The sequence below is a fragment of the Sus scrofa genome, chromosome 1 (assembly GCF_054392235.1).
Source record: "Sus scrofa isolate SSC_HxYL_T2T_F1_AM1 chromosome 1, Sscrofa_HxYL_maternal_Yorkshire_Landrace_v2.0, whole genome shotgun sequence".
In the NCBI taxonomy this organism is placed as follows: Eukaryota; Metazoa; Chordata; class Mammalia; order Artiodactyla; family Suidae; genus Sus; species Sus scrofa.
Window position 1 is genome coordinate 212,988,941 of NC_139383.1, and position 26,777 is coordinate 213,015,717.

A 26,777-nucleotide genomic window follows, 5' to 3' on the forward strand; every position below is an offset into this window, starting at 1 on the left:
AAAGTACCTCAGCCTTGAGGACACACATCTTTAAGTTCTTAAAATTAACTCTTCATTTAAATAAACTCAAAACACTGCACAAACAGATGCCAAAATACACACACAGAGTATATAACTTTCATCTACTCAGGGTACAACCATCCATCGTTATTGGCCTAATCACCCATTTCAGAGCACACCATCTGCCAAAAATATTTAATATTCCCTTATTTCAGAAAGTACAGCTTGATGTTGATCAGACCAAGCCTTTCCACAAATAAGATTCTCAACATTTGCTATTTGCGCATGTCAGCCACTGTCTGGCACATCAGAGTGATGCACAAGTTCTGGAACAAGCAGTTACTGCTCAGGAATTCACAACTATTTCCTCACTTCAACTGAGGGAAAAGAGATCTTAAAAAGACTGCCATAATATGAATATGCAGAGAAAAATTAAAAGCAAAAGCACATGACAAAATTTTAAGGGGGAAAATGGCATATTATAAAGCGAATGAGAATATGAGCCTCTAATAGTTTATGAATTATAAAAATTTGGTTTAGTTTTTTTTTCTTGCAAGCAAAATACCAGACCAACACTGATTTTCTGCTGTGCTTTTCTTGTAGGGTCGATGTAACAGAATGCTGAAATAAACTTAAGCGTGTTATAAAAAAGTGGAGTTCAGGCTAACGAAAAGGAAATTCAGACCAAACAAAAAGGGGTTGGGGGGAATAAGCCTGAAGTAAAGGATATCTTCACAGTAGCTTAAAAAAAAAAAAAAAAGTGATTAGTATTAAAATTGTTCACAGGCTAAAAAAAAAAAAAAAAAAATAGAAGGGCTTTTAAAGTTTTTGAAAACAGTTAAATGCCTAAACCAGAGGATACAAACTTGTTATCCTTGGATTGCCTCCTGTGAACAGATGTGTTTTGTTTGCCTACCCTGTTCTTTTTAAAAATTAGAATTGTTTTCCAACATTTATTAGCCAGGAGATTTCATATAAAATGTTATTACTATTGAAAGATCTGAAGATCTGGCAACAATGAACCACCATTGCCTCATTGCAACAACTGGCCAGCAGTTCTCAATCCAGCCAAGACACTGGAAACCTAGGAAAGCTTTGAAAAATTACCAGTGCCTTAGGGTGATCCCTGGTCATTCTAGAGAGAACCCAGGCACCTCCATTTAAAAGTTCCTCGGAGGTCTCTAATGGTGCAACCAGAGTTGAGATTCATGAATCTAGAGTTTTATCGCTGGCATATGCTCTTCGTTTAATCATAGTAGTAGAATGTCCTGCCTGACCTTCCAGCTTACTCCCATCCTAAAAGGCACTGAGAATTGAAACCCCATTTAAATATCCCCCTTTGCCTTGTTTAAGCCACAAAACTATAGAAGAGTCCATTTAAGCAAAATAGACTTTATTGGCTACACACTCTCTAACCTGATGTATCGCAAAGCATGGTAGGTAGACCACTTGTGCATCCAAATCTTCTGTTAAAGTGTATGTTCCAGATATCCACAAGAATAACTCTGAGCATGAACTCCTTGTGCACTGTAAACACTGAAAACCATCATTGGGTGGGTGCCAAGGGCTCTTGTCCCCTCCTGCTCCTACAAGCATCTACTGTCTGACCATGAAACATTAACTGGTCAGGGCCATGGAATTTTTTCATTGAATAAAGCAATAAGATTTAAACCTTTAACATTCTCTCGCTTGCATCAGCACTTGGCTTGCTCTCATTGGATTGCTTTTCCTTTAGAATTGCTGTTTGGCTCTGTTCTTGGCCTCTCTATTGTCCACGGCAGATGGGGTAAAATGAACTTGGTGTTTCCGTGCCTGGGGGCAAACTGACCTTTTGCCTTCCAGATAGGCAACAGAGGCAAGGTGGCTTTATCAACCACTCAAGACCACTCCTAATCTAGAACCCCCAAGGGGGTTTTGCAGCTCATATATGGAATCATTAAGTTGCCAAGGGGCTCAAGCAATATTTCTGAAGTATGATCCACAAATGACCTCTATGCCTGATTCCTGAGTCTCACTGCAAAACCTACTGCATGAATGAGAATCTCTGGCCAGTGGACTTGAGAAGCTGTACTTTTAACAAGCTCCCCAGGTGGTTCTTCTGCCCAGGAAGTTTGAGAACCACCAAACTCCAAGTTTAGCAATGAGAATATCCTCTCCAAAGCTCCTTCAGGAAAGTCACAGGAGCCAAGGGAAGCCACTGGCTAACATGCCAAGTCCCCACGTCTCCCATTCTTTTTACTCCCATACTGAAACAACTTAAGCAATTCAGTATAGACCCATTTACAATGACCACATAAATACCCAGAAGTGGAACAGCTGCATCATAAGGCAGTCCTAGTCCTAATTTTGGGGGGAATCTCTAAACTGTTTTCCACAGGGGCTGCATCAATTTATACTCCCACCAACAATATCTGAGTTCCCTCCTCTCCATATCCTTTCCAACCCTTATTTCTTGCCTTTTTTATAATGGCCATTCTAATGGTGTGATGTGACATCTCATTGTGCTGTTGATATGCATTTCCCTAGTAAATAGTGATACTGAAAATCTTTTCATGTGACTGTTGGCCATCTGTGTATCTTATTTGGAAAAGTGTCTACCCAGATCCTCTGCCCTTTTTTTTTTTTTTTCCGCTTTTTAGAGCCACAACCGGCAGCATATGGAGGTTCCAAGGCCAGGGATCAAATTGGAGCTACAGCTGCCGGCCTACACCACAGCCACAGAAACACAAATTCCGAGCTGCGTCTGCGACCCACACCACAGCTCACAGCAACGCCAGATCCTTAACCCACTGAGCAATACCAGGGATCAAACCTGCAACTTCATGGTTCCTAGTCGGAATCATTTCTGCTGTGCCATGATGGAAATTCCATCTCTGTCCATTTTTTAATCATGTTTTTTTGGTTGAGTTGTACAAGTTCTTTATATATTTTATTTTTATTTTCTTTTTTTTTGGCTTTTTTTTAGGGCCGCACCCACAGCATATGGAGGTTCCCAGGCTGGGTGCCCAGTCGGAGCTTCAGCTGCTGGCCTATACCACAGCCACAGCAACATCGGATCCGAATCACATCTACAACATACACCATAGCTCACAACAACACCAGATCCTTAACCCACTGATTGAGGGCAGGGACTGAACCCACAACCTCATGGTTCCTAGTCAGATTCACTTCTGCTGCACCATGATGGGAACTCCATATATATTTTAGATATTAACCACTTATTGGATATATGACTTGCAAATATCTTATTCTGGGGTATTTATCTAAAGAATATGAAAACACTAATTCAAAAAGACAGACATATCCCTATGTACATCACAGTATATTTACAATAGCCAAGACACGGAAACAACCTAAGTATCCATCAACGGATGAATAGATAAGGAGGATGTACATACACATACACATACACACACACACACACACACACACAAAATGGAATATTACTTAGCCACAAAAAAAGATGAAATCCTGTCATTTGCAACACTTAGATGGACCCTGAGGGTGGTATGCTAAGTGAAATAAGTCAGATGGATATCATGTGATTTCACTCATATGTGGAATATTAAAAATAAATAAACAGCAGTTCCCATTGGGGCTCAGCATGTTAGGGACCCGACATTGTCTCTGTGAAGATGTGGGTTTGATCCCTGGCCTTGCTCTATGGTTTAAGGATCCAGCAACGCTGCAAGCTGCATAGGTCGCAGATGTGGCTTGGATCTGGTGTTCCCATGGCCATGGCATAGGCCAGCAGCTGCAGCTATGATTTGACCTCTAGCCTGGCAACTTCCATATACCATGGGTGCTACAATAAAAAAAAAAATAAATAAGTAAATAAATAAACAAAATAAACTAAACAAAAATAAATACATGCCTACAGAGAACAGGTTAGTGTTTACCAGAAGGGGGGGAGTAGGAGGGCAAAATGGGTAAAGGGGGTCGACCACCTAGTGACAGATGGAAACTAGACTTTTGGCCGTAGGCATGCTGTACTGTTACAGAGGGCAAAATATAATGTACCAATGAAACATAATAATATAAACCAATGTTACCTCAATTTTTTTTCTTTTTTTGTCTTTTTGCCATTTCTTGGGTCGCTCCCTCGGCATATGGAGGTTCCCTGGCTAGGGGTCAAATCGGAGCTGTAGCCACCAGCCTACACCAGAGCCACAGCAACGTGGGATCCGAGCCGCGTCTGAGACCTACACCACAGCTCACGGCAACGCCGGATCGTTAACCCACTGAGCAAGGCCAGAGATCAAACCCGCAACCTCATGGTTCCTAGTCAGATTCGTTAACCACTGTGCCACGACGGGAACTCCGTTACCTCAATTTTTAAAACATTTTAATAGGAGTTCCCATCGTGGCTCAGTGGTTAACGAACCCCACTAGTATCCATGAGGACTCAGGTTCAATCCCTGGCCTCGCTCAGTGGGTTGAGGATCCAACATTGCCACGAGCTGTGGTGTAGGTCACAGCCGGGGCTCAGATCCCATGTTGCTATGGCAGTGATGTAGGCCGGCAGCTACAGCTCCGACTGGACCCCTAGCCTGGGAACCTCATATGCTGTGAGTGTGGCCCTAAAAGGACAAAAGACAAAAAAAAAAAAAAAAGTTTAATAAAAAGTAAGATGACCACATATTCTGTTTTACTACAGTTCAAATTAATCATCTGGAGATCCTGCTGAATAGCATTGAGAACTTTGTCTAGATACTCATGTTGCAACAGAAGAAAGGGTGGGGGAAAAAAATGTAATTGTAATGTATACATGTAAGGATAACCTGACCCCCTTGCTGTACAGTGGGAAAATTAAAAAAATTTTTAAAAAATTTAAAAAAAAACAAATTAATCATCTGTTAAGACAAAAAGAAGTGAAAAATACTTAAAATCCAACTATACACTAGCAGAGTCCTTAATATCATAAAAACACAGAGGAGTTTCATGCTCAGAAAGCTTACAATTATTTGTCATGCTACTTCCATTTGAAATCAAGCCTACAGCATAACCAGGGAACACCTTTCAGTGGAGTTCTAAGATTCTCATATCCTCTTTATGCTTTTGTACACAGCTCATCAGTTTCCTCTCCAAGGCTGGTTGATATTGCTAACCAACATGTGGCAAAGAGGATTCTAAAACAGCATGACAATTTTATGCTTGACTCAGGTAATCATAGCTCACTTGAGGGAAATCTGCTCTTCAGGCTCACCTCTCCTCTGTTTCTGCCATTCACGATCCCCCCTGGAGGAACTTAAGGCTCTTACACACTCGATTACACTCTGCTGATTTATAGAGCCAAATAGCCATTCACACAAGGGCTCTCCATAAACATTACTGGATTATGCCAAGTCAGGTGATTGATTCTGGACCTCTTTAATGTGCCACCTTCTATATCCAATATAATTTCAGCTCCTCAAACTAGGCTCCCCTTCATGCCTTGCACCAATTGTCCTCTGAAATCAAGATTCTAGTTAAACTAAACAACCAACTATTGGGGGTGCCCACTGTGGCACAAATGGGATTGGCGGTGTCAGAGCATGGGACGGCGTTTCAGTCCCTGGCCCGGCACAGTAGGTTAAGAATCTGGCATTGACGCAGCCGCAGCATAGGTCAAAACTATGGCTCATATCCGATCCCTGGCCAGGAACTCCATATGCTGCAGTGCAGCCAAAAAAGAAAAAAAGAACCAACTACTGGAGAAATTGAATTGAATTATAAATAGGAAAAAGGGTGAAACATGACAGGTAACTGAAAGTCTAGCAGCACTCACACACAATGAGCACAATCAGGATGAAGATGACACTACTTCTAATTTTTCTGCATGACAGAAAATTTCCTTTTATCATCCTCAAAACTACTGTTTCTTAAACTATAAGATGCCTACAAATTAGCTGGAAAATCTTAATAGAATGTGGGCTCTGATTCGGGTCATCTCAGATTCTGCATCCCTAATAAGCTCCCAGGCACTGCTAATGCTGCTCATAGCTCTGCTACTCAAAGTACAGGGTGGGGACAGGAACAGCAACAGCAGCACCTGGGAGCTTGTTAGACAATAATCTTGAGCCCACCTTAAAGCTAAGGAAACAGAATCTGCCATTCAGCAAGGTCCCAGGTGATTAGAATGCACAGTGAAGAGCAGCTAACCTACTATCTTGTACTCACTGTCAATCAGAATCACTGGGACCTTTCTGAAACTACAAAAGCCTAGGCCTCACAGCAGGGTATGATCTAGGGTATTTCATTGTTCCTATGTTTGTCTGTTTGTAAGCAAACGTAGGTGGTTATAATGAGCAGCCAATTTTGAGAACCACTGAATTAAAATTTTCCAGTGGGTGGAGGGAAATATAGAGTGACTGCTAATAACAGGTGAAGAATTTGTCTTTTCTTTTTTTTTTTTTTTTTTTTTTGGTCTTTTCTAGGGCCACACTTGCAGCATATGGAGGTTCCCAGGCTAAGGGTCTAATCGGAGCTATAGCCCCTGGCCTACACAGAGCCACAGCCACGCAGGATCCAAGCCATGTCTGCAACCTACACCACAGCTCACGGCAACGCCGGATCCTTAACCCACTGAGCGAGGCCAGGGATGTAATCCGCAACTTCATGGTTCCCTGCCAGACTTGCCAACCACTGAGCCATGACGGGAATTCCAAGTGAGGAGTTTGAAGGAATGATGAAAATGTCCTAAAAGTGATTATGGCAACAGCTACATGATTCTGTGGGTCAATTGTATGGTATGTGAATTATATCTCAATAAATTTTTTATACAAAAAAATAAAATTTCAATCGCTTTCCTAGTTTAAAATAAGTAAATAACTCCCACTGAATAACAATAATAATAATAACTGAATAACAGTAAAATGGAATACTTCTTATCCTGGAACTCTGGCTCAAGAGTTTGAACTTCTTTCAAAAAACAAGAATACAGATGCTTATATGATTCATCTAGAAATACTAACTTCTGCTCATCTATGCCTTAGGTTCAATTATGGTTAAGGAAATGCATATTAAAAAAAAAAAGAAGAAGAGCATATTTATTAATTTGGAAAAGTTTACCCTGCACACCCAAAGTTTCCACAGTATTTTCAAATAACTAATTTTCCTTTGGCTTCCCCAATTTAAACTTAACCAATGAGCTAACTAATAAGTTAACAATGAAATAATCCATTGCATTACATTCTTTCAACTTTTCTGCATTTTTGAAAATATACAAAAAACATGTTAAGAAAAATATGCAAAATGCAAATCTAATCTTGTTTTTAAAAAGTGACTTAAACTCTTGATGATGTGCTCATAAAAATAAAGATGATAAACAGCACTAAAATATCAGGAAAGGTCACTATAATGTATGACACACCATTTACTTATTATCAGAAGGAAAGTACTATAGGGGTTCCCACTGTGGCACAGTGGGTTAAGGATCTGGCATTGGCACAGCTGTGGCACAGGTGGCAGCTACAGCTTGGATTCGATCCCTAACCCAGGAACTTCCATATGCCATGGGTATGGCAAAAAAAAAAAACGGGGTGGGGGGGAAGTATTATAACTACATGTAAGTAATAGGCACTACATAGTAATTGGAGAGACACTAGTCACAGCTTCTGATAGCTATGATGTCAAATGCTCAGAACTGCAGGTCTGGTATGCCCAAGCCAATGACAGTTCACAAGCATGACTTGGTTTCCCTGTTGGATCGCCAAAGCCTACGTAAACCATTTTTCCTGAGAAGCAGTGCCCTTGTTTATGGTCCCATGGTCTCATTCTTTTCAAACAGGCATATTCTGGATGCATCTGTGAATGCAGGTCCTGGGACAACTATATACTGGTTACATGGCATCTTCTGGGATCCTCTGCTCACTAAGTGGGAGCCCTTCTCTTAAGAAATGCCTTGCTGGGACCTTCAAGGCAATGGTTAAGGTCATCTTCACAATAAGCACAATACTCCCCTCTCTTGTCCAAACTCTCCCATAGAGGATGGGATTAAGATGGCAGAACAGGACTGGAGCTCACCTTCTCTCATAAACACAACAAAATTACACCCAGCCAAATGGACTGGAAGCTTTCGAAAAGATATCCTACTCCAGAAGACAGAGGAGGCCACATCAAGAGGTAGGAGGGGCAATTATGCAATACAAGCAACCCCATACCTGCCGGTAGGAAGCCCACAGACTGGAAAGTTATTGTATCAAAATTTCCCATAAAATCCAGTACATTTCACCATAATTGTTGCTGTGTATATTTTCCTTTTAAAACAATTCTACCATGCTACATCATATAGAGGACAAAAAAAAAAAAAAAAAAAAAAGGCAAATCAGTGCTCCTAACCACTGACCTTTCCGTGAGTAATAACCCTTAGATAGTCTCCTATTGCTTTTTACAGTGAAAAAGTTTACCCTCATGCGCCTCCTGCTTTAAGTACATTTTTTTTATTCAATGAGCTCTTCAGTTTTCATAGAATTGAGGAGATGGTTCTATATCCCAAAGCAAAAAAAAAAGTGACCTGAATTTTGGGTAAAGATTCCAATTCTAAGGAAGCAACCTTGAAAGACACACTGGTGATACTCACTCAGTGTGTAGTCAACTCTACCACAACTCTGAGTCTTTGAAATACTTACTTCCTGAGAGGTCAAGACTCACAGTCACAGATGAACTTAAGGGAATAGCATGTCTCCATTTATAACTTAGTTAACAATTCACCCAAACAAAGATTTTGTTTAAAAGAAAAGAAGGCATACATACCTAATATTATATATATCCTGAATATTCTTCTCCCCACCCTGTCCTTCCTTGAGAGCTTGGATTTGTAATAATTTCATAATGGCTTTTATCAAGCCATGTGTATTCCTGTAAAGAAATGTAATAATATGTTAAATGCTACAGAGTGAATATTCTAATCAGGTACTTAATTCTATCACTTTTAAAGAGTCGAACACTTGCCACCCACATTGAACAGTAACCATCCACACACACTCAGCTTGTTCCACAGCACAGCCAAGAAGAGGCCTACATGGTCCGATTCAACACATCTAAAGAAGTGGAGCCAAAGAATCAAACCACCAACCTATCAATCACCTCCCTACATACACTTGGGGGAAAATCAATCAGGAAAAAAATAAACATTAACCCACATAATTGCAGGCAGTGACCACATCAGTTACCCATACTGGATAATCAAGTCCTTCATTTATAAATATTAGCAGACCATGAATAATAACCAGGCAGATGAAATGGAACAGCCAGTCAAAAAAAGTGGGCCAGGGGACCAATCAAAACAAATAACCCCCCATTAAAACAAAGTTAATGGGAGTGTGGAACAGAACTTTAAGTTTTTTCCTTATTCTCTGTAAGAGGTAGCAGGATAATAAATCAAAAAGAATGGTCTGCCCTTTTTTTATTTTTTTCCCTGTTATTGATTTTTTTTTTTAATTGTGAAATAGAATTTTATTCCACCTTTACTGAGGTAAAACTGACAAGGACAATTATAATACAAAGTGGTGTATAACATGATATATGCATACATTATAAAATGGTTGCCATAATCAGGTTAGTTAACACATCCATCATCTCACATAGTTAGTTATTTATTTATTCATTGGCAAGGATGCTAAATACTCTCCTAGTAAATTTCAAGTTTACAATACAGTATTGTTGACTATAGTCACCATGCTGTACAATACATCCTCAGAACTTATGCATCTTATAACTGGAAATTTGTTATCTTTTGACCAACCTCTCCCATTTCTTCCACCTAGCCCCTGGCAACTACCACTCTACTCTCTGGTTGTATCTGTTCAATTTTTTTTTTTTTTTTTTTTAGATTCCACATAGAAATGGTACCAACAATTTATCTTTCTCTGTCACTTAGCATAATGCCCTCCAAGTTTATCCAGGATGTCACAAATCAGCCTGCCCTTATAAGATTCTCCCTGGGAATGAAAGAGAAATCTTAGAAATAAAGATTACCTGATTAATGAAAAAAGGAATTATTTTTTAAAGCACAGTTGTTAAGATTTACAGAGGACCTGTTATTAGCCAAGTATTCCTATAAGTGCTTAACATGTATTATGTCATTACTATCTAGAAATCACTGGTAACTCTATCTTTGAGCTAGGACAAAACCTGGACTATATAATTGATATCATTTGGGGCAGTTATGTGAGATGTTATTTCTTGTACCTTTTTATGGCATTTAAAGTTTTATAACTTATAAAAGTTGTAATGTGGCTACTGAGCACCTGTAACGTGGATCCACATTGGGATGTGCTAGAAGCATAAAATACAGGCTATTATTTAAGAGACTTAGCACACAAAAAAAGAATGCAAAATACCATGTGTAATTTTTACGTTGATTACATACTGAAATAATATTTTTGATATGTGGCGTTACATAAAATAATAGTTAACAACACCCATTCTTTTTCTTTTCTTCTTCTTTTTTTTTTTTTTTTTTTTTTTTTTGGTCTTTTTTTTTGCTATTTCTTGGGCCGCTCCCATGGCATATGGAGGTTCCCAGGCTAGGGGTTGAATCAGAGCTGTAGCCACCAGCCTACGCCAGAGCCACAGCAACGCGGGATCCGAGTCGCGTCTGCAACCTACACCAAAGCTCACGGCAACGCCGGATCGTTAACCCACTGAGCAAGCGCAGGGACCGAACCCGCAACCTCATGGTTCCTAGTCGGATTCGTTAACTACTGCGCCACGACGGGAACTCCCTTTTTATTTTCTAATGTGGCTACTAGAAAATTTTGAATTACATGTGTGGCTCACAGTATATTTCTATTTCATAGCACTGCTGGAGACACTTGTATGGTTTGCTTCCTAAGTGGATTCTTTGGTGAGCAATGAGGTTTTCCTTACAGCTGAAGCATTTCCCACAACCTATACAAGTGTATGTTTGCTTTTTCACATGGATCCTCTTATGATGCTACAGTGCAGATTCATGAATGAATGTTTTGTGACAGATATCACACGAGTATGGTTTCTCTCCTGTGTGGATCCTCTGGTAAAGACAAAGACTTGGGAGGGGAAAGTGTAAAAAAGAGGGGGGGAGTTCCCATTGTGGCGCAGTGGTTAACGAATCCAACTAGGAACCACGAGGTTGTAGGTTCGATCCCTGGCCTTGCTCAGTGAGTGGGTCGAGGATCCTGCGTTTGCCGTGAGCTGTAGGTAGGTTGCAGACGCGACTCGGATTCCGAGTTGCTGCGGCTCTGGCGTAGGCCGGTGGCTACATCTCTGATTGGACCCCTAGCCTGGAAACCTCCATATGCCGCGGGAGCGGCCCTAGAAAAGGCAAATAGACCCAAAAAAAAAAAAAAAAAAAAAAAAAAAAAGACAGCCTGTCATAAAAATTCCAGATCACTTTAGCAAAGTTAGTGGGGAGGGTTTTCAGAGGAAACACAAAATTAAAATAAGACATAACCTGAGATAAAATATGTAGAATATACATGACAACAGATTGATATTCATAAAACAAAACAGTGACAAAATAAGGCAAATCATATAATAGAAAAATAAGCAAGAATATAGATTTGCAGATAAAGAAGAGTAAGAGTAAGATTCATAATATCCAGTGTTGATGAGTGAAGGGGAAATAAGCATTTTCATGCTAACATACATTGTTTCAGTCTTTATGAAGGGCAATTTGGCAGTGTTCATAAAAATTTTAAATATACATGGTCTTTTTCCTGTAAATTCAACTTCTAAGAACCTATCATATAAAAATACCCTTACATATGCCCAAAAGAAGATACTGCAATGCATTTGTTATCTTACAGAAATGGAAGGGAAGAAAAGTTTGTCAATAGAGAAACAGTTAAAACATGATATAATTTTAAATTATAGGAGAGTCTGCAGCTATTCATAAAGATGCAAGCAGATGTATGGAAAGATGTACAACACATATTAAGTGGAAAAAAGCAAGTTTTAGAGCAATATACATATGAGTAGAATATCCAATTTTAAAACATTTGGAGTGTGTGGGCTCTTAAAGCTTTTTTTATACATCTAGAAAGGGGGCTCCAGTTTCCCTGGAATTAGCTAGTTCCCTATTCCATGTGCCTGAATCTGACTTCAGAATACCCTAGCTTTCTCCATATTCCAGAAGGAACCAAGACCAATATTCCTCCGAGATACCTTAATTGCCCTAAGCCTTTCCAGCACTGTCACTTCCTAGTTTTCACCAAGGTCCAGTAAGAAAGCTAAATTTTTAAAAAGAAGAAAAGAAAGAAAAAACAGTAAAAAGGAAAAATTTTACCACTTACTACTTTCACTACCTGTCAGCACCATTGTTTGAGCTTTACTTTCGGTTTTTTATAGTGAAAAAAAGGGCAACGATAGATTTAAAAGATTAAACCTGGTCTTCTAGATACACACTACGAACAGAATTTTAAATAAACAATGAAATGATCACAGTGTCTTTTATTAGAACCTGCCTTCAGCCACAATTTAGCACAGAAACAAAAACATGTTAATCTGAGGATGTAATCTTCTGAGGAACATTTTCAGAATCTGGAAAAAGCCCTTAGACAAGCAAGCTGTCTGTTGAGGTACACAGGTACCCAGAAAGTTATTTAACAAACCAAAGGGAAGATTTTAATCAAGGCAGAAGAGATGTGATTTGATATCATGACTAACTTGTTCACAGTATAATGTGTTCAGGGGATGTCATTACCAAAAAAAGGCATATCTAACTGCCTACTAGATACTCCCACTTCATGGTCTGAATTGTGCCTCAAATTCAGTACGTCTAAAACCAAACTCATGCTCTTCCCACACACCTGGTCTTCTAATGTTCCCCATCTATGTGTGAGAGAAGCCAGAAATCAAGGAGTCACATTTGCTATATCTATTTCAGTCATCCCCATATTCAATCCACCTCAAATGCTTTAAGTTCTGAATATCTCACAAATCCATCAATTTTCCTTCATCTCTAACAAGCAACTATCATCGCTCAGTTAAACTGGAGCAACAGCCATCTAAACTCATCTCCCTGGACCACCCTATTTGCCCATCCAAAATTCTGCACTTTTAATGTTATGTTCATATTGCAGCCAGAGTGGTCTTTTTGAAGCCACCAATATTCACTGGCTAAAAACACTTCAATAGATTCCTTCTGCACTCAGGATAAAAACCCAAATCCTCAGGGTTAGCCACTTTGGCCTGCACTGTCTCACCCTTACCTAGCTGCCCAGCTTCATCTCAAAATACTCTTCCCCTAGTTCTTGTTATTTTTCAGGCCTTCCTGACTAGTCATCTTCCCTCCTATCACAAGGACCTGGCAAGGGATATTTCCCGTGACTGGAAAATTCTACCCTCTCCTATTTGCCTAGATAAGTTTTATTCATTCCCTCAGTTTCATGTTAAGTGTTACTTCATCAGGGAAACCTTCCTTGACCTCCATGATGAGGTCAAATCTCCACATCAAAGGCACTCCCAGCATGGTATACTTTGTCCGAATGTAGTTTAATATATAATTGGGCAACTATGTGATTACGGCCATCTCTCCCTCTAAACAAAAAGCATCATGAGTGCAATGACTATTCTTGCTTTCCTCACTGGGATATCAGAGCACCAAGTACAAGTAAATAGGAGATGAATAAATGTTTGATTCATAGATGGATAGATGGATGGATGCATCAAAGACAGCTAAGGTATTGTCTTGCCTGAATACAGAAGTGACCTCTGAAGGTAATTTAGAGTTCTATAACTACATGATTTTATGTATGCACACTGAAATGACAATATATCATATCTTTATCACTATAGTTTGTTATTTAGTTTATTACTAAATAAGCTAATACAACTGATATTACTAGTTGTGGTTATAGTTCTTTGAGGGATGGTAGATTTAACAAATGAGGGAAGTGTCAACGACAGGAAGATAAAATTAACACACTTGATATCATCAAGTAATGAAATAACCTTGTCAGGAAAAGGGAGGCAGGTGGTTTTTCTTGGGCATTTTTTATTTGTTTTTAATATCTTAAGCCATGTACTTAACAACATGAAAACCAACTTAAGACTCCTGAAAGAATAAGTAAAGTCAAAGATAGCATGGTACTGACTATTTATGTAAGATTGCTCACCATGTAGCTAAGTGCACCACACTACAAATTAACTCCTAAGAGAATCTGAGGAATACTAGATAGTTCCTATGACTTAAGATCAAAGCAACTACAAGAAGCCCTCTTTGGAAGATGCTATTTTCTTTTTCATACCTTTCCCCTCTTAATTCATGTTATATACGAAAATCATTACATAGCAATAGGACTTTTGAAACTTCACTAAAATGTCTTCCTTCCTCTCCTTCCCTCTCTCTTCTTTCCTCTCCCTCTCTCTCTCTCAAGCTGCTTCTTAAACAGAGGGTCCAAAATAAACTCAAAATAGTGCAAAGATAACAAAGTCTCAAAATATGATTTTTTTGAAAGATGGAAGAGGAATAAGATATGCCAATTATATTTAAATCCAATAAGTTCATAATGATTCTTCATAAAATGCAATCTATTTGGGCAACACTCAAGCATACTTAAAAAACTGATTACTTTGAAGTTTAATAAATAAACAGAAAAAATGAGTTACACACTGTACCTTTCATATACAAACTATACTACTGGGAAACCAAACAGATATACAAAAGGTTTTTTTTTACAGCAGTATTTCAAGTAATAAGTGAAGAAAAATGATAGAATTAGAACATCACTATTTTGAAACTCCTAATGAATTAATAGATGTCCTTTTTTTTTAATTTTTAGGGCCGCACCTGCAGCATGTGAAAGTTCCCAGGTTAGGGGTCGAATCGGAGCTACAGCTGCTGGCCTACACCACAGCCACAGCAACAACAGATCCAAGCCATGCCTGTGAGTTATACCATAGCTCACAGCAACACCAGATTCTTAATCCACTGAGCAAGGCCAGGGAATGAACCCATATCCTCATGGATACTAGCTGGGTTCATTACCACTGAGCCACAATGGGAATTCCTATCAATTAACAGACCTAGCCAATAAGCATCAACAATGAATATCACCAAAAAAGAAAATAATGAGATATTACGTCCCTGCTGATGGAAGGACTCATTATTCCCTATGAGGAGGTCTTCACTCCCCAACAACAGCAACAAACTGAACTTATATCTCATCAAACTTCTAGAGAATATTTTAATTTACAGGAAACACAGAGAAATAATTAAAGCAGACCATGGGGAAGCAGTCAGAAAAAGCCATACTGTGGGAATCACTGCAAACAACCAAGTTTCTTCAATAAATTGTGAACAGAGAAAGAGGGATAGATTTGAAAGGGAGATCCCATAGGTTAAAAGAGAAGTTAAAAACATAACGACTAATTCTTATTTGGTGATCATTCAAAAAAGTTGTTTTTAAAAAAGCATGAGGCAATTAGAAATCTGAGTACTGACTGGACATTTAAAAAATACACACATACAATGAGGTACCACTTCACACCGGTCACAATGGCTATCATTAATTAAGTCTACAAATAACAAATGCTGGAGAGGGTGTGGGGAAAAGGGAACCCTCCTACACTGTTGGTGGGAATATAAACTGGTACAACCACTATGGAAAATGGTATGGCGATACCTCAGAAAACTAAATATAGAACTACCACACGATCCAGCAATTCCACTCATGGGCAAATATCCAGACAAAACTTTCACTGAAAAAGACACATGCACTCCTATGTTCACTGTAGCACTATTCTCAATAACCAAGACATGGAAACAACCTAAATGTTCATCAACAGATGAATGGATTAAGAGGATGTGGTTCATATACACAATGGAATATTACACAGCCGTAAAAAAGAACAAAATAATGCCCATTTGTAATAACATGGATGGAACTAGAGATTCTCATACTAAGTGAAGACAGAAAGATAAAGGCAAATATCATATGAAATCACTTATATATTGAATTTAATATATGGCACAAATGAACTTATCTATAGAAAAGAAACTAATTCATGGACACTGAGAACAGACGTGTAGTTGCCAAGGGAGAGGTGGAGGGAGTGGGGTGGACTAAGAGTTTGGGGTTAGTAGATGTGAAATATTACATTTGGAATGGATAAGCAATGAGATCCTGCTGTATAGCACAGGAAACTATATCCAATCACTTGTGATGTAACATGATGGAGGATAATGTGAGAAAAAGAACGTGTGTGTGTGTGTGTGTGTGCGTGTGTGTATAACTGGGTCATTCTTCTGTACAGCAGAAATTGACAAAACATTTTAAATCAACTATAATTTTAAAAATAAATAAATAAAAATAAAAAGTACATGCATTCATGTATATCCAGGTGTAATAATCACATTGCTGTTATGTTTTTAAATATATATATATATATATATAATAGCTATAGAAGAAATTATACAAAAGGAACCTATCTTGCCGACACCTTGAATTTGGACTTCTGACTTACTGAAGTGTGGAATAATAAATTCCTATTGTTTTAAGTTTATAGTCTTTCATTACAGCAGCCTTAGAAAACCAAGACACAGTCCCTAGCAGAGATGACTGTTCCAGAAGTAAACATCTCACATGTGCTGGTCCTTGGAATTGTGTATCTATGGCCAAGAAAGTCCAATCTCAGTCTGGCTATCTCTTATGGATAAGATGTTAACCCGGGAGCCAGGGTGTTCCCTGTGGACTAGGAAGCAGTGAAAGTCAGCCTGCAGCAAGAGAGAAGGAACGCACAGCTTACAGCAATTTATTTCTGAGGCCCAGCTCAGAGTCCTATGGGATACCCCTTTATCCAAAAAATTAAAATCACCCTTTTATGCTCAAATGAGTTCAAGTGGGTTTCTGTAAACTGTAGCCCACAGAGTCCTGTCATACTCAAGAACCTGCTGCCAAAGTCCTTTGGTAAAGATCAGCTGGAACAGGTCCTTCCTTGAGTGGCTGCCAAAATAAGCTGAATTGACCTGAGAACCCTCTAAGAGAGAGCAAAGGAAACGTCAGACCTGAGCTACAAGCACAGTGGCAAGATACAATGCAAAGAAACCTCAATTTTTATTGGCATAAAAGCCAAACTCAGATCACATAAAATGAGGGAGTGTGGGTCAATAATCATGCTGAATACTCCAGGAAAAAAAAAAAAAAAAAGAAAGAAAAGAAAAAAATTTTTTGGTCAAGCCATACAAACTATACTAATTAAAACCACCCACAAAAATTCCTCTTTACTAGGTAAATATAGCACAGTCACTATTGCGCATATGAATAAATACCAGGCCTCAGGTTCCCTTTGTCTGGGGTTTATTTGATTACAGCATTAAACACTGCTCATGTATTCTCAGTCTTCTTCTGAAAAGACTACAAATAATATTTGTTTTTTCCTTTGGAAATTGGAAATATTATAAATATGAGGTACAAGGAAGTACCCGTACTAAATTCTTGACCAGGGGTAAGAGCAGCAAAAGTTTGCATTGAAGAGAATTATACAAACATCTCTAAAGAGATTGGAATCCCTGGGTATCACGGGGACAAGGGCAAAAATGTATGTAGCCAAGTCTCTTTTTAACTAGAAACGGTAAGTGGTCAGCTTTATGGACAGTGAGTCACCTGCAAAGAAGAAAATGTTAAACACCAGATTAATAATCAAATCATTTTCTAAATTTGTTATAAAAGTATATGAGAAAAGAAAAAGAGCCAGGAAGAGAAGGAGGAAATTTAATAAAAGTTCTGGGAAACCCATGGTTGAATAAATGTTCAAAAATCATGTTTTAAAAAAATCTAAAAGATATGTTATTAAGTTTTTGCTTGAGAAAATTCTGCATATTCGTTTGTCTTCTGAGCACCAGAAAAGTGCCTGATTTCTTCCCAAGCATTTTTTCACTATAAAAGTAACATATTTTTCAGTAGCCACTTTTCTTAAATCACCCAAAAACATTTTTGCAAAAACACATGACTATTACAATGGAAGATTTTGTGAAAAACAAAGCTTTCAATAAGATCAGCTAGCTTAAAAAGAAATAGGGCAGAATGTCCTAGATGAGAAAAGTAGCTGAAATTACTTTTCTGGTTATGAACTGCAAGTTGAGATTCTGTGATGTTAGAGAAAGAAAAAGGATTTGAAAAAAGGAAAGGAGAACATCTGAAAACAAGCTAAGAGGCTTAAGGAATACTTAACAGACAAGGTGAGGAAACAGACATGGTCCAGGAATTCTGCCATTGTCAGATAAGAATTAGATGAACAATGATACCAACGTATATATAAACCCTGAAACCATCTCAAATTCATGAAAAATTCTCTGACACCCCAGCTGCAAGTGAAAGCATGTGGAGACTGTCTTCCTCAAACCTGAGAAACTCATAAAGGCATCCTGCTTGGGTTCTTTTTCTCCTGTCATATAACATAAAGAGAAAGAAGCTAAATAGTACAGAAAAGCTTCAATAACACAAGGTATCAATATGGCATTTCCGTGCTTGCTAACCATTTCTTATATGATAACAAAGCAATTAGGTTTCCCAAGAAAGAGGGTCATCAATAAAAGAGAAGACCTTGAAACAAGAATTTTCTCATTAAATTTCCCTAAATCTTAACTCCAAATAGTTCTCAAAATCATTTTCAACCAAATTGGACCTTCATCAATCCATGATCAAAGACTCACTGGATCCAGCGGCTTTAGCCAGGACACACTATGGGCATTTTTAATATCCTACTTGAAATGTATTAAAAAGTAGCCTTTAGGAGACTTGGAAAATAGACTTTAATCTCTCACACCTTAATACACTTTATTTTCCCCCAAACACATAAATTGTAGGCCCCTTCCCTGTTTGAAAGCACAAGCAGGAACACAAATCAAGCTAGTTTATCTGGAGCAAAACCATCCTACCAAACACATTTTTGAAAGAAGGAGTGGGGGGTCGGGGAAGCAGTTGAACTGAAATTATAGGCTGTCATGACATCTCAATATCGAAAACTAAATACCTGGTTCCACAGGAGAGTATGGTTTTTATTCACAATCCTGTTACTAAGCAACTATAACAATGGCTGCAGGAGATTTCTAGAAGCTAGCGCAGTTGGTGGGGGCGGGCAGGGATCTAAGGAAAGAAAAACAGGGAAACTCCTCGCTTTGGGAATCTTTATTTTAGGATAAATTCAATGTAAAAACAAAACCAAAAACAATCTAAACTTAAAACAAGCAATTCCTTAAAGGACAAGAAAAGTAAATGCTACTATGTATCATTCACTTTAATTTTAATCTCATTTAATTTCAAAATTCACATTTAACTGGTGATAATAATTTCCTTACTGTGTTTCCTTTTGTGGTCCCTTTCTTTCCCTCACCCTCCCTAGGGAATAATTTTTTTTTTTTCAAATTTCCTTACTGATTAAAAGAACATTTTAGACCTCTTAAATCCATTTCTTTGTTTACAGAAGCTGTAAAAACTAGTTTACAATTGTTTCATGTTGCCTCAGCTTTGAACCAAGGGAACACTCTTGGACATCAAACTATTCCTTTGAAGGGAACAGTCTCTCAAACAGAGCCAGACACTTTCCCAGCCACTCCCTGAAAGTTAGACAACCAGAGCTTTGCAAATGTCAAGTCTTTTTCAAAGTTAGACTATACAATGTAGCAGGCTCTAGACCAATGTTTCTCAAACTGTGTGTTGGACTGTGGGGGTGGGAGGAGGGTAGCTTTTCATATATGTTCCAAAATAATTTCACAGACTAGGCCTATAAAGGGCCAAGAAGCAAGTTACAAGGCTTGGAGAAAGAACCTCACTGACTTTTCCTTCTATCTTTCTTTGCAGCCTGCAACATTTACTGCAATGCTGAGAAAGCTCAAAAAGCTACATTTTCTAAATATCTCTGCCAATAGTTCCCATTGTGGCTCAGCAGATTAAGAGCCTGACATACTGCCCGCGAAGATGTGGGTTCCAATCCTGGCTTCGCTCATTAGGTTAAGGATCCAGTGTTGCAGTAGCTGTGGCCCAGTGTTGTGGTGGCTGTAGCGTAGGCTGGCAGCTGCAGCTCCAATTCGACCTCTAGCTGGGAACCACCATATGCTGCAGCTGAGGCCATTAAGAGGAAAAAAAAAATTTTTTAAATAAATAAATAAATACCTATTCCATAGAATGATGCTGCTCTTTCTCCCCCGCCCCCCTCCCAACTTCCACTTCCCAGAATGCTAGGATACTAGGTGTGCTAAATGAAAAAAACACAGTTTTAGACTCATTCCTCTGCATCAAAGCTGAGCAATCATTATGTGGCTCTGTTCCCAAGATGCCTCTAGATTCCAATAAATCTCTATTTTAAGAAAAAGTCAGAGACAAGTAGAAATTTAAACACTGGGAACTCAAGATCCAAAATACCTCAGCCAAGAACCACAGGGAAATGACATAGTCATTTCTGCTTTTAGATCCCAAAGATAAAGAGGGTTTTCTGTCTCAGAAGACTCCCTCAGGAGCATTTGGAGAAGGAGGCTGTTTGGGTTCCCTGTTTTTAATTAAATTTAATTTAATTTCTTAAACTTGATTCTCATTTTGCTTTTTTTAAGACACAAACAATGCAAAGTATAGTCTTTGTAATCACGACAAACCACAAAGCTCTGCTACTTGAAATAAAGCAAATAAAGAAAATTCTTCCCAAATAATTATTACCTCTACTGACAAACATAAAGGAAACATAGCACTTGTGTAACATACTTCATGATCAAATTGATTCCAAAATTAAGTTGGTTAGCTTTAGAGTCTACTCTGTCTACATCTCCTGTGGCTAACAATTTAGATAACATGAACATTCTAAGAAACCTTTAAAAAAATTTTTTTCAGGATTCTTCAATTGCTAAAATTCCTGTATTTGTTTCCTATAGAAATCCAAGGCATTCTTTGATTTTTGGCCATATTTCCAAAAACCCTTGAAAACTAAGAGTTACCTATATGTGTAAGATTATTCACTGAAGCACTGCTTAACATTGCAAATAATTGAAAATAAGAGGGAACTGGTCAATTATGGCACATTCATACCATGAAATATTATGCAGCTGGAAAAACTAGAGAGCATTTTCTGTATGGTAAGGAATAATGTCCAAGAGATATTTTTCACTGAAAAATACAAAATAAAGAATACTATGTATAGTCAGCTACTAACTTACTTTAAAAAGAAAACAAGTACACAGAAATTTTCAGTGACATGTGCATACAACATCTTAAAAAGGTAGTAAGAATTTTACCACTGGGGAGAAAAACTGAGACACAGAGGAAAGACAGAGAATTTGCCTCATATGCCTTTCTGAATTTTTTTTACCATGTGAATGGCTGCTTACTCAAAAAATATATTTTAATTTTAAAAAATCCAATACGACTGATTTTTTTTTTTTTTTTTTTTATGGCCGCACTTGTGGCACATGGAAGTTCCTGGGCTAGGGATCGAATTGGAGCTGCAGATACAGGCCTACACCACAGCAATGCCAGATCTGAGCTGTATCTGCAGCTTATGCCACAGCTTGAGTCAATGCCAGGTCCATAACCCACAGCTTGAGGCCAGGGATTGAACCTGCATCCTCACAGACACTATGTTGGGTTCCTAACTCACTGAGCTACAAAGGGAACTCCTGACAAATTTTAATATGCACAAATTTAAATATATACTATCAGCAAAGAGTCTGCTTTTCAGTTTATAATAGTGATGATGGACTTACACTGATGTGTGAAGTATGTCCATCACCAGAATAATTTTCCAATAGGATATTCTGGAATTAAAGGTATAATCTAACATGCTCTAATTATCCCTTAGTCAGAGACATTCCTCTGGCTCCGTTAGCTGCTGATACTCTTACTTTTGGATATACATAAACAGTGCAACTACCCAATAAAAGTCGGCTTTATGTTTGTGAATTTTAAGGTATTTGAAAACTATTTAGGGAGGAACAAGTACTATTACTTGCATTTGAAAAAAAGAGGTAAGGCAAAATCTAGGTGGCTTGTTTAAGGTCAACCAATAAGTTATAAAAAGAGAGACACATTAAAACTTAACCTTTTAAAAGCCTCCTCAAAACTAATTTTCAATGGGTATACAATAGGACCCTTCTAAAAAGATGTTTATGTGTGTGAGCACATACACATGAGTGTGTACACAAAGAGAAAGAAAGAAGATGAGTAAGTTTTAGCCATGATCAAATCTTTACTTATTCAGAAATATTTGGTCAGTCAGCTACTAACTGCCTAAGAGAGTGTACTAGATACAAAAATACAGGTTAAAAAAATTAAAAGAAATTGAAAGAGCAAGTAACCCAGCTGAGAGGAGGGAAGTGTCTAGCCAGAGGAGGTGACAACTGAGCTGAGCCTTGAACAATGGAGAAGATGGTATCAGAAAGAGAAGGGGAACAGAGGTGCAGCCTGCAAAAGCTCGGGAATAGGGAACAAGTGAATACAGCTCGAGAGGAGGGTTCACTGCAGAAAACGCAGAGTGAACAGAAGGCAGGAACTAGTTTTGGGAAGGGCATATATACCACAATAAAGGGCTTGGACTTCGAAATGTAGACAGCAGAATATAAAGAAAAATCAAGGTTCCAAAAAGATAGAGAAGATCTAAAGGAACAAAGTAAGATTTCTGAAGGAAGGTTAAAAGGCCAGAGCTTATTTAAACTAATAGACCTCAAGCCCAGGAAGGCATCATCCAGTGATTGATAGTTACAGCTGTACTCCATCTCCACTGAAGGCAGAAAAAAAGACTGATTGAGCTCTGATGATATGACCATAAAAGTGAGTAAAAAACACTGGGAGAACAAGTAACCCCACCGAGAAGGAAGTGGAGGACTGGGTGAGGGTTGGGAGATTCAGGGAGAAGTCCAAATGATTTAAAGCAGGCAAAACTGAGGCCATACAGATCAAGACCATTTCTTACAGCAGAAAGTGGCACCTCCTTTTCAGGGTGTACCTTACAGGACATGCTCACTTTCACGGGATGGTTCAAACACGGATTTTGTTCAACTATCTCAGAATGGAGTATGGCCCTTGTATCCCCCATGATTCCATTATCCTTAGTCTGTGAATGGAATAAACATGGTTATACCAAGCAAATTCCAAGAACTAAATATTATTTACTTGGAAATCGGGGGAAGACAAGTCTAAGTCACAAAATGCTTTTACAGAAATTAATGCCATTATTTTCTAATACATGTACTGATGCCAAAAGGCTGACCAAGTATTGCCAATAATGTATAAACTTTACTATTGTGGAATTAGTGTTGCTTATGGACCATGTTCTTTCTTAAAATAAATTATAAATTTGTGCTGCAAACTATGAATTATAAATTACTTAGCTCTTTATTTTAAAAAGCAATGACTTTTTTTTGGTTTTTTTTTTGTTTTTTTTTTTTTGGTCTTTTGTCCTTTTAGGGCCGCACACACGGCATATGGAGATTCACAGGCTAGGGGTCCAATCGGAGCTATCGCTGCTGGCCTATGCCAGAGCCACAGCAATGCCAGATCCAAGCCCTGTCTGTGACCTACACCATAGCTCACAGCAACTCCAGATCCTTAACCCACTGAGCAAGGCCAAGGATCGAACCTGCAACCTCATCGTTCCTAGTTGGATTCATTTCTGCTGTGCCACGACGGGGAACTCCGTTTTTCTTTTTTTTTTTTTTTAACGTCACAGCCATGGCAATACCAGATCCGAGCCACATCTTCGACCTATGCTGCAGCTTGTGGCAACTCTGGATCCTTAACTCACTGAGCGAGGCCAGGAATCAAACCTGCATCCTCACAGATACTATGTAGGGTTCTTAGCCCACTGAGCCACGATGGGAACGCTGACAATTTTAAGCAGAGTCCCAAAACTTAAGTACAATGAATGACCACAAATCTCCAAACTTTCAGAGCTTAAATTACCATGTTCTCACCACACAGGAAATATCAACTGCATGCCATTTTAAGGGAAAGAAAAACAACTGGCAAGTGGGGTAAATGGTGACCCTTACTGGCAAATCAGAGGATTTTTTTTCTAAAAATTTAAATTGTTAACTGAGCAAGCATGAAGGGCAGAGGACCTGGTCGATGGAATCAGGTTGAGTATCCCATTGAGAACGTAGCTGAACTCCGCGTGATCCTGAGCAACAAGGGCCACCAGACCCTCACAGCAGGCTGTTCGAACCACAACATTTTCGCTGCAACACTTCTCCCACAGTAAGTTCAAAGCAGGAGTCTGAAATCAAACCAGCAATTAAAACACAAGTATGATGAGCAGCAAATGCACACACACTCCCAGCCATTCATCAAAGGGATCTGTTCCCAGAAGGCCAGCTTTCTCCTACCAAAATGATGCTATGTCACACCATTTGTAGGAGACACTAAAGTCAGTTTTTCAAGAGAGGTAATGGATGTGTTTTGGTACGGCAGCTCTCTCTCATCTGGTGTCTTTGCTGCAAAGTAAGGCTGCAGAGTTATGACCTGAGTTAAAGCAACATAACTATGAGAAGATCAAAACTATGACCTCAGGGGAGTTCCCGTCGTGGCGCAGTGGTTAACGAATCCGACTAGGAACCATGAGGTTGCGGGTTTGGTCCCTGCCCTTGCTCAGTGGGTTAACGATCCGGCGTTGCCTTGAGCTGTGGTGTAGGTTGCAGACGCAGCTCAGATCCCGCGTAGCTGTGGCTCTGGCGTAGGCCGGTGGCTACAGCTCCAATTAGACCCCTAGCCTGGGAACCTCCATATGCCGCGGGAGCGGCCCAAGAAATAGCAACAACAACAAAAGACAAAAGACAAAAAAAAAAAAAAAAAAAACTATGACTTCACTCTAGCACTGTGCTTTTACAAAGCCATTTAGTCGGACACTGATTAGCATATCAGTTAGTCAGAGTTGAACTCCAAATCATACCTATGCTTCAAGCCCTAAATGGCAGTAATGTTTTCAGAAAATGACCCTGCTCTCCTCCCACCAACCTGTATCGCCCACATGCCACCCTCCTGTCCTTGACAATGTCCCTGCCCCAACTGACTGAAGCTGACAGTGGGCCCAGAGGAAGGAGAGAAAAGTAGGACAGGCTACGAGCAAGCTGCTGGTTCCATGACTACCAACAGAAGCCTAGAAAACTGTTTCACTCAAGGAAGAAATAGTGCCTTTTCCCCTCACACTGTGAACCTGTCATCTTTGATAAAAAAGCACCAGGACACATATAAGTCCTCTATTTTGAAAAAGCAGAAGTTCTAGTGTTTCTAACTTTCTCAAGAGCCCATGACACCTCCACCCCCACCTCAAAAAAAAAAAAAAAAAAAAAAAAGGTTCACTGCTAATAATAAACCTGTATTTGAATGTATTGTGGCTTAAGTTCTTTTAGATTTTACATGTGGCTTGGGGGATTTACTTTTGCTTTTTGTTTTTAAAGAACACACAATAAAGCTATTTTTTTTCCTCCTGACATCATTTAGGGAAACATACAATCTGGAGGAAAAAAAATTAAGATCCTCAGCTTCCACAGAATAACTAAAAGAATAATTAACATTACATTGTGCCCACTTTCTGGCGGTAGCTGGCTCTGAGAACTTTTCAATCTTAGGATCCCCCTATAAGCAAAACAATATGGTGAACAGCCACTGATGGAAAGAAATGTTTATATTCCATTTCTTTTAATCTGAAGGAAATTTTATTCACCTGTATGGACAATACCAAAGGGTGACTAAGCCACAATAACAAAATAAAAGAATAAAAAACTGTTGCCTCAGGGAACACTGTGCCCTCATGGAAGTAAGCATTCACTTATTAGTAGAAGAGGAAACATTTCTTTACAGGGATTTGACATTCATAAATCCTGGCGGTTTAAGTAAAACCACTAGATCTTCTCAGAGCACATAATGCGATCATAGGCAGGATTAAGATCAGGGTTCTCAGAAAACCTAATTTATATGAATTTATATGACTACATACAAACAGCAGATAAATGCCAATTAGTGAAGTAGGCACTTACACTGACTTCAACATTTCAGCAGAAGCTGTAAAGAGATGTAACTTGGAGCAGCTAATAAAAAGGAATGTGAGAGAAAGGAAACAATTTATTTCTATTATGAAAAAAAAATCTTATTTTCATCACCTATATTCTCCATAGAGTTTACCTTAGAGGACCAACTCAAGCAGTTTCCAATCAGCATGTCAAAATACACAGCACTGGTAAACTGAAACCCAGGTAGGAAATATCACAGTAATCTGGCATTGCTTCAACTCTTAGCATTTGCCTGCATATGAATGGTACAGAATTTTCCCTCCAGCTCTACTTACTTGTCAATGCATGCATGACCTTACCAACTAAGAACTCATATTTGGAGCTACCTAAAGCAGGAGAAATCTGCTGTACCCAAACAGAGCCCTGAGGTGCACTTTCTTCATTAAACAAAAAGATTCCTCTGCAGTAACCCTATCAGCCTTCTCTACAGCATGGCTTATCTCATTCTATCCATGTTACTTTTCATTAATAGTCATAAGAATACTCTTCACCCCTTTTCCATCTCATTCCTGGAGTCTGTTGCAAAAAAATCTTAAAGTTTAAAATTTGGCAAAACCAAAAAAATTTTAAAAAAAGCAATAAACTTTTCACAATTCAAAAGAATTTCTATAGCGACCTGAACTATGAGGAAAACAAAAGAAGTGCATATATGATCCAGTTAGCAGCAATATCTGAACAGAACTAAAGCACAAAGTTAAATACAGACCTGGTTTGTGGACTGGTGGATCTTTTCTGAAAAACCATTTTCCTTTAGAACTGCAGCAATAAGATGACCCACAGCCTAAAAAAGCAAACAAGATTAATGAATTCATTCCCCAGAAGTTCT

At 38.7% G+C, this 26,777-nt stretch overlaps 1 protein-coding gene across 17 annotated transcripts in view; it reads right to left on the minus strand.

The window, feature by feature from the left end:
• The window catches only part of FOCAD (focadhesin), a 317,387-nt gene that overhangs the window by 256,803 nt on the left and 33,807 nt on the right, over positions 1–26,777 (minus strand). For 12 of the 17 annotated variants that reach the window (XR_014820919.1, XR_014820920.1, XR_014820918.1 and 9 more), the window contains 3 exons: positions 26,658–26,732; positions 24,005–24,159; positions 8,734–8,838 (listed from right to left, as the gene is read on the minus strand). Coding sequence is in view for 9 of the 17 variants with exons in the window: in XM_021063095.2 (XP_020918754.1) it covers positions 8,734–8,838; positions 24,005–24,159; positions 26,658–26,732 (335 nt within the window). In the remaining 8 variants the exon portion in view is untranslated. The remainder of the gene's footprint in view (positions 1–8,733; positions 8,839–24,004; positions 24,160–26,657; positions 26,733–26,777) is intronic. The other 5 variants (XR_014820926.1, XR_014820927.1, XM_021063120.2 and 2 more) reach the window with 1 other exon arrangement.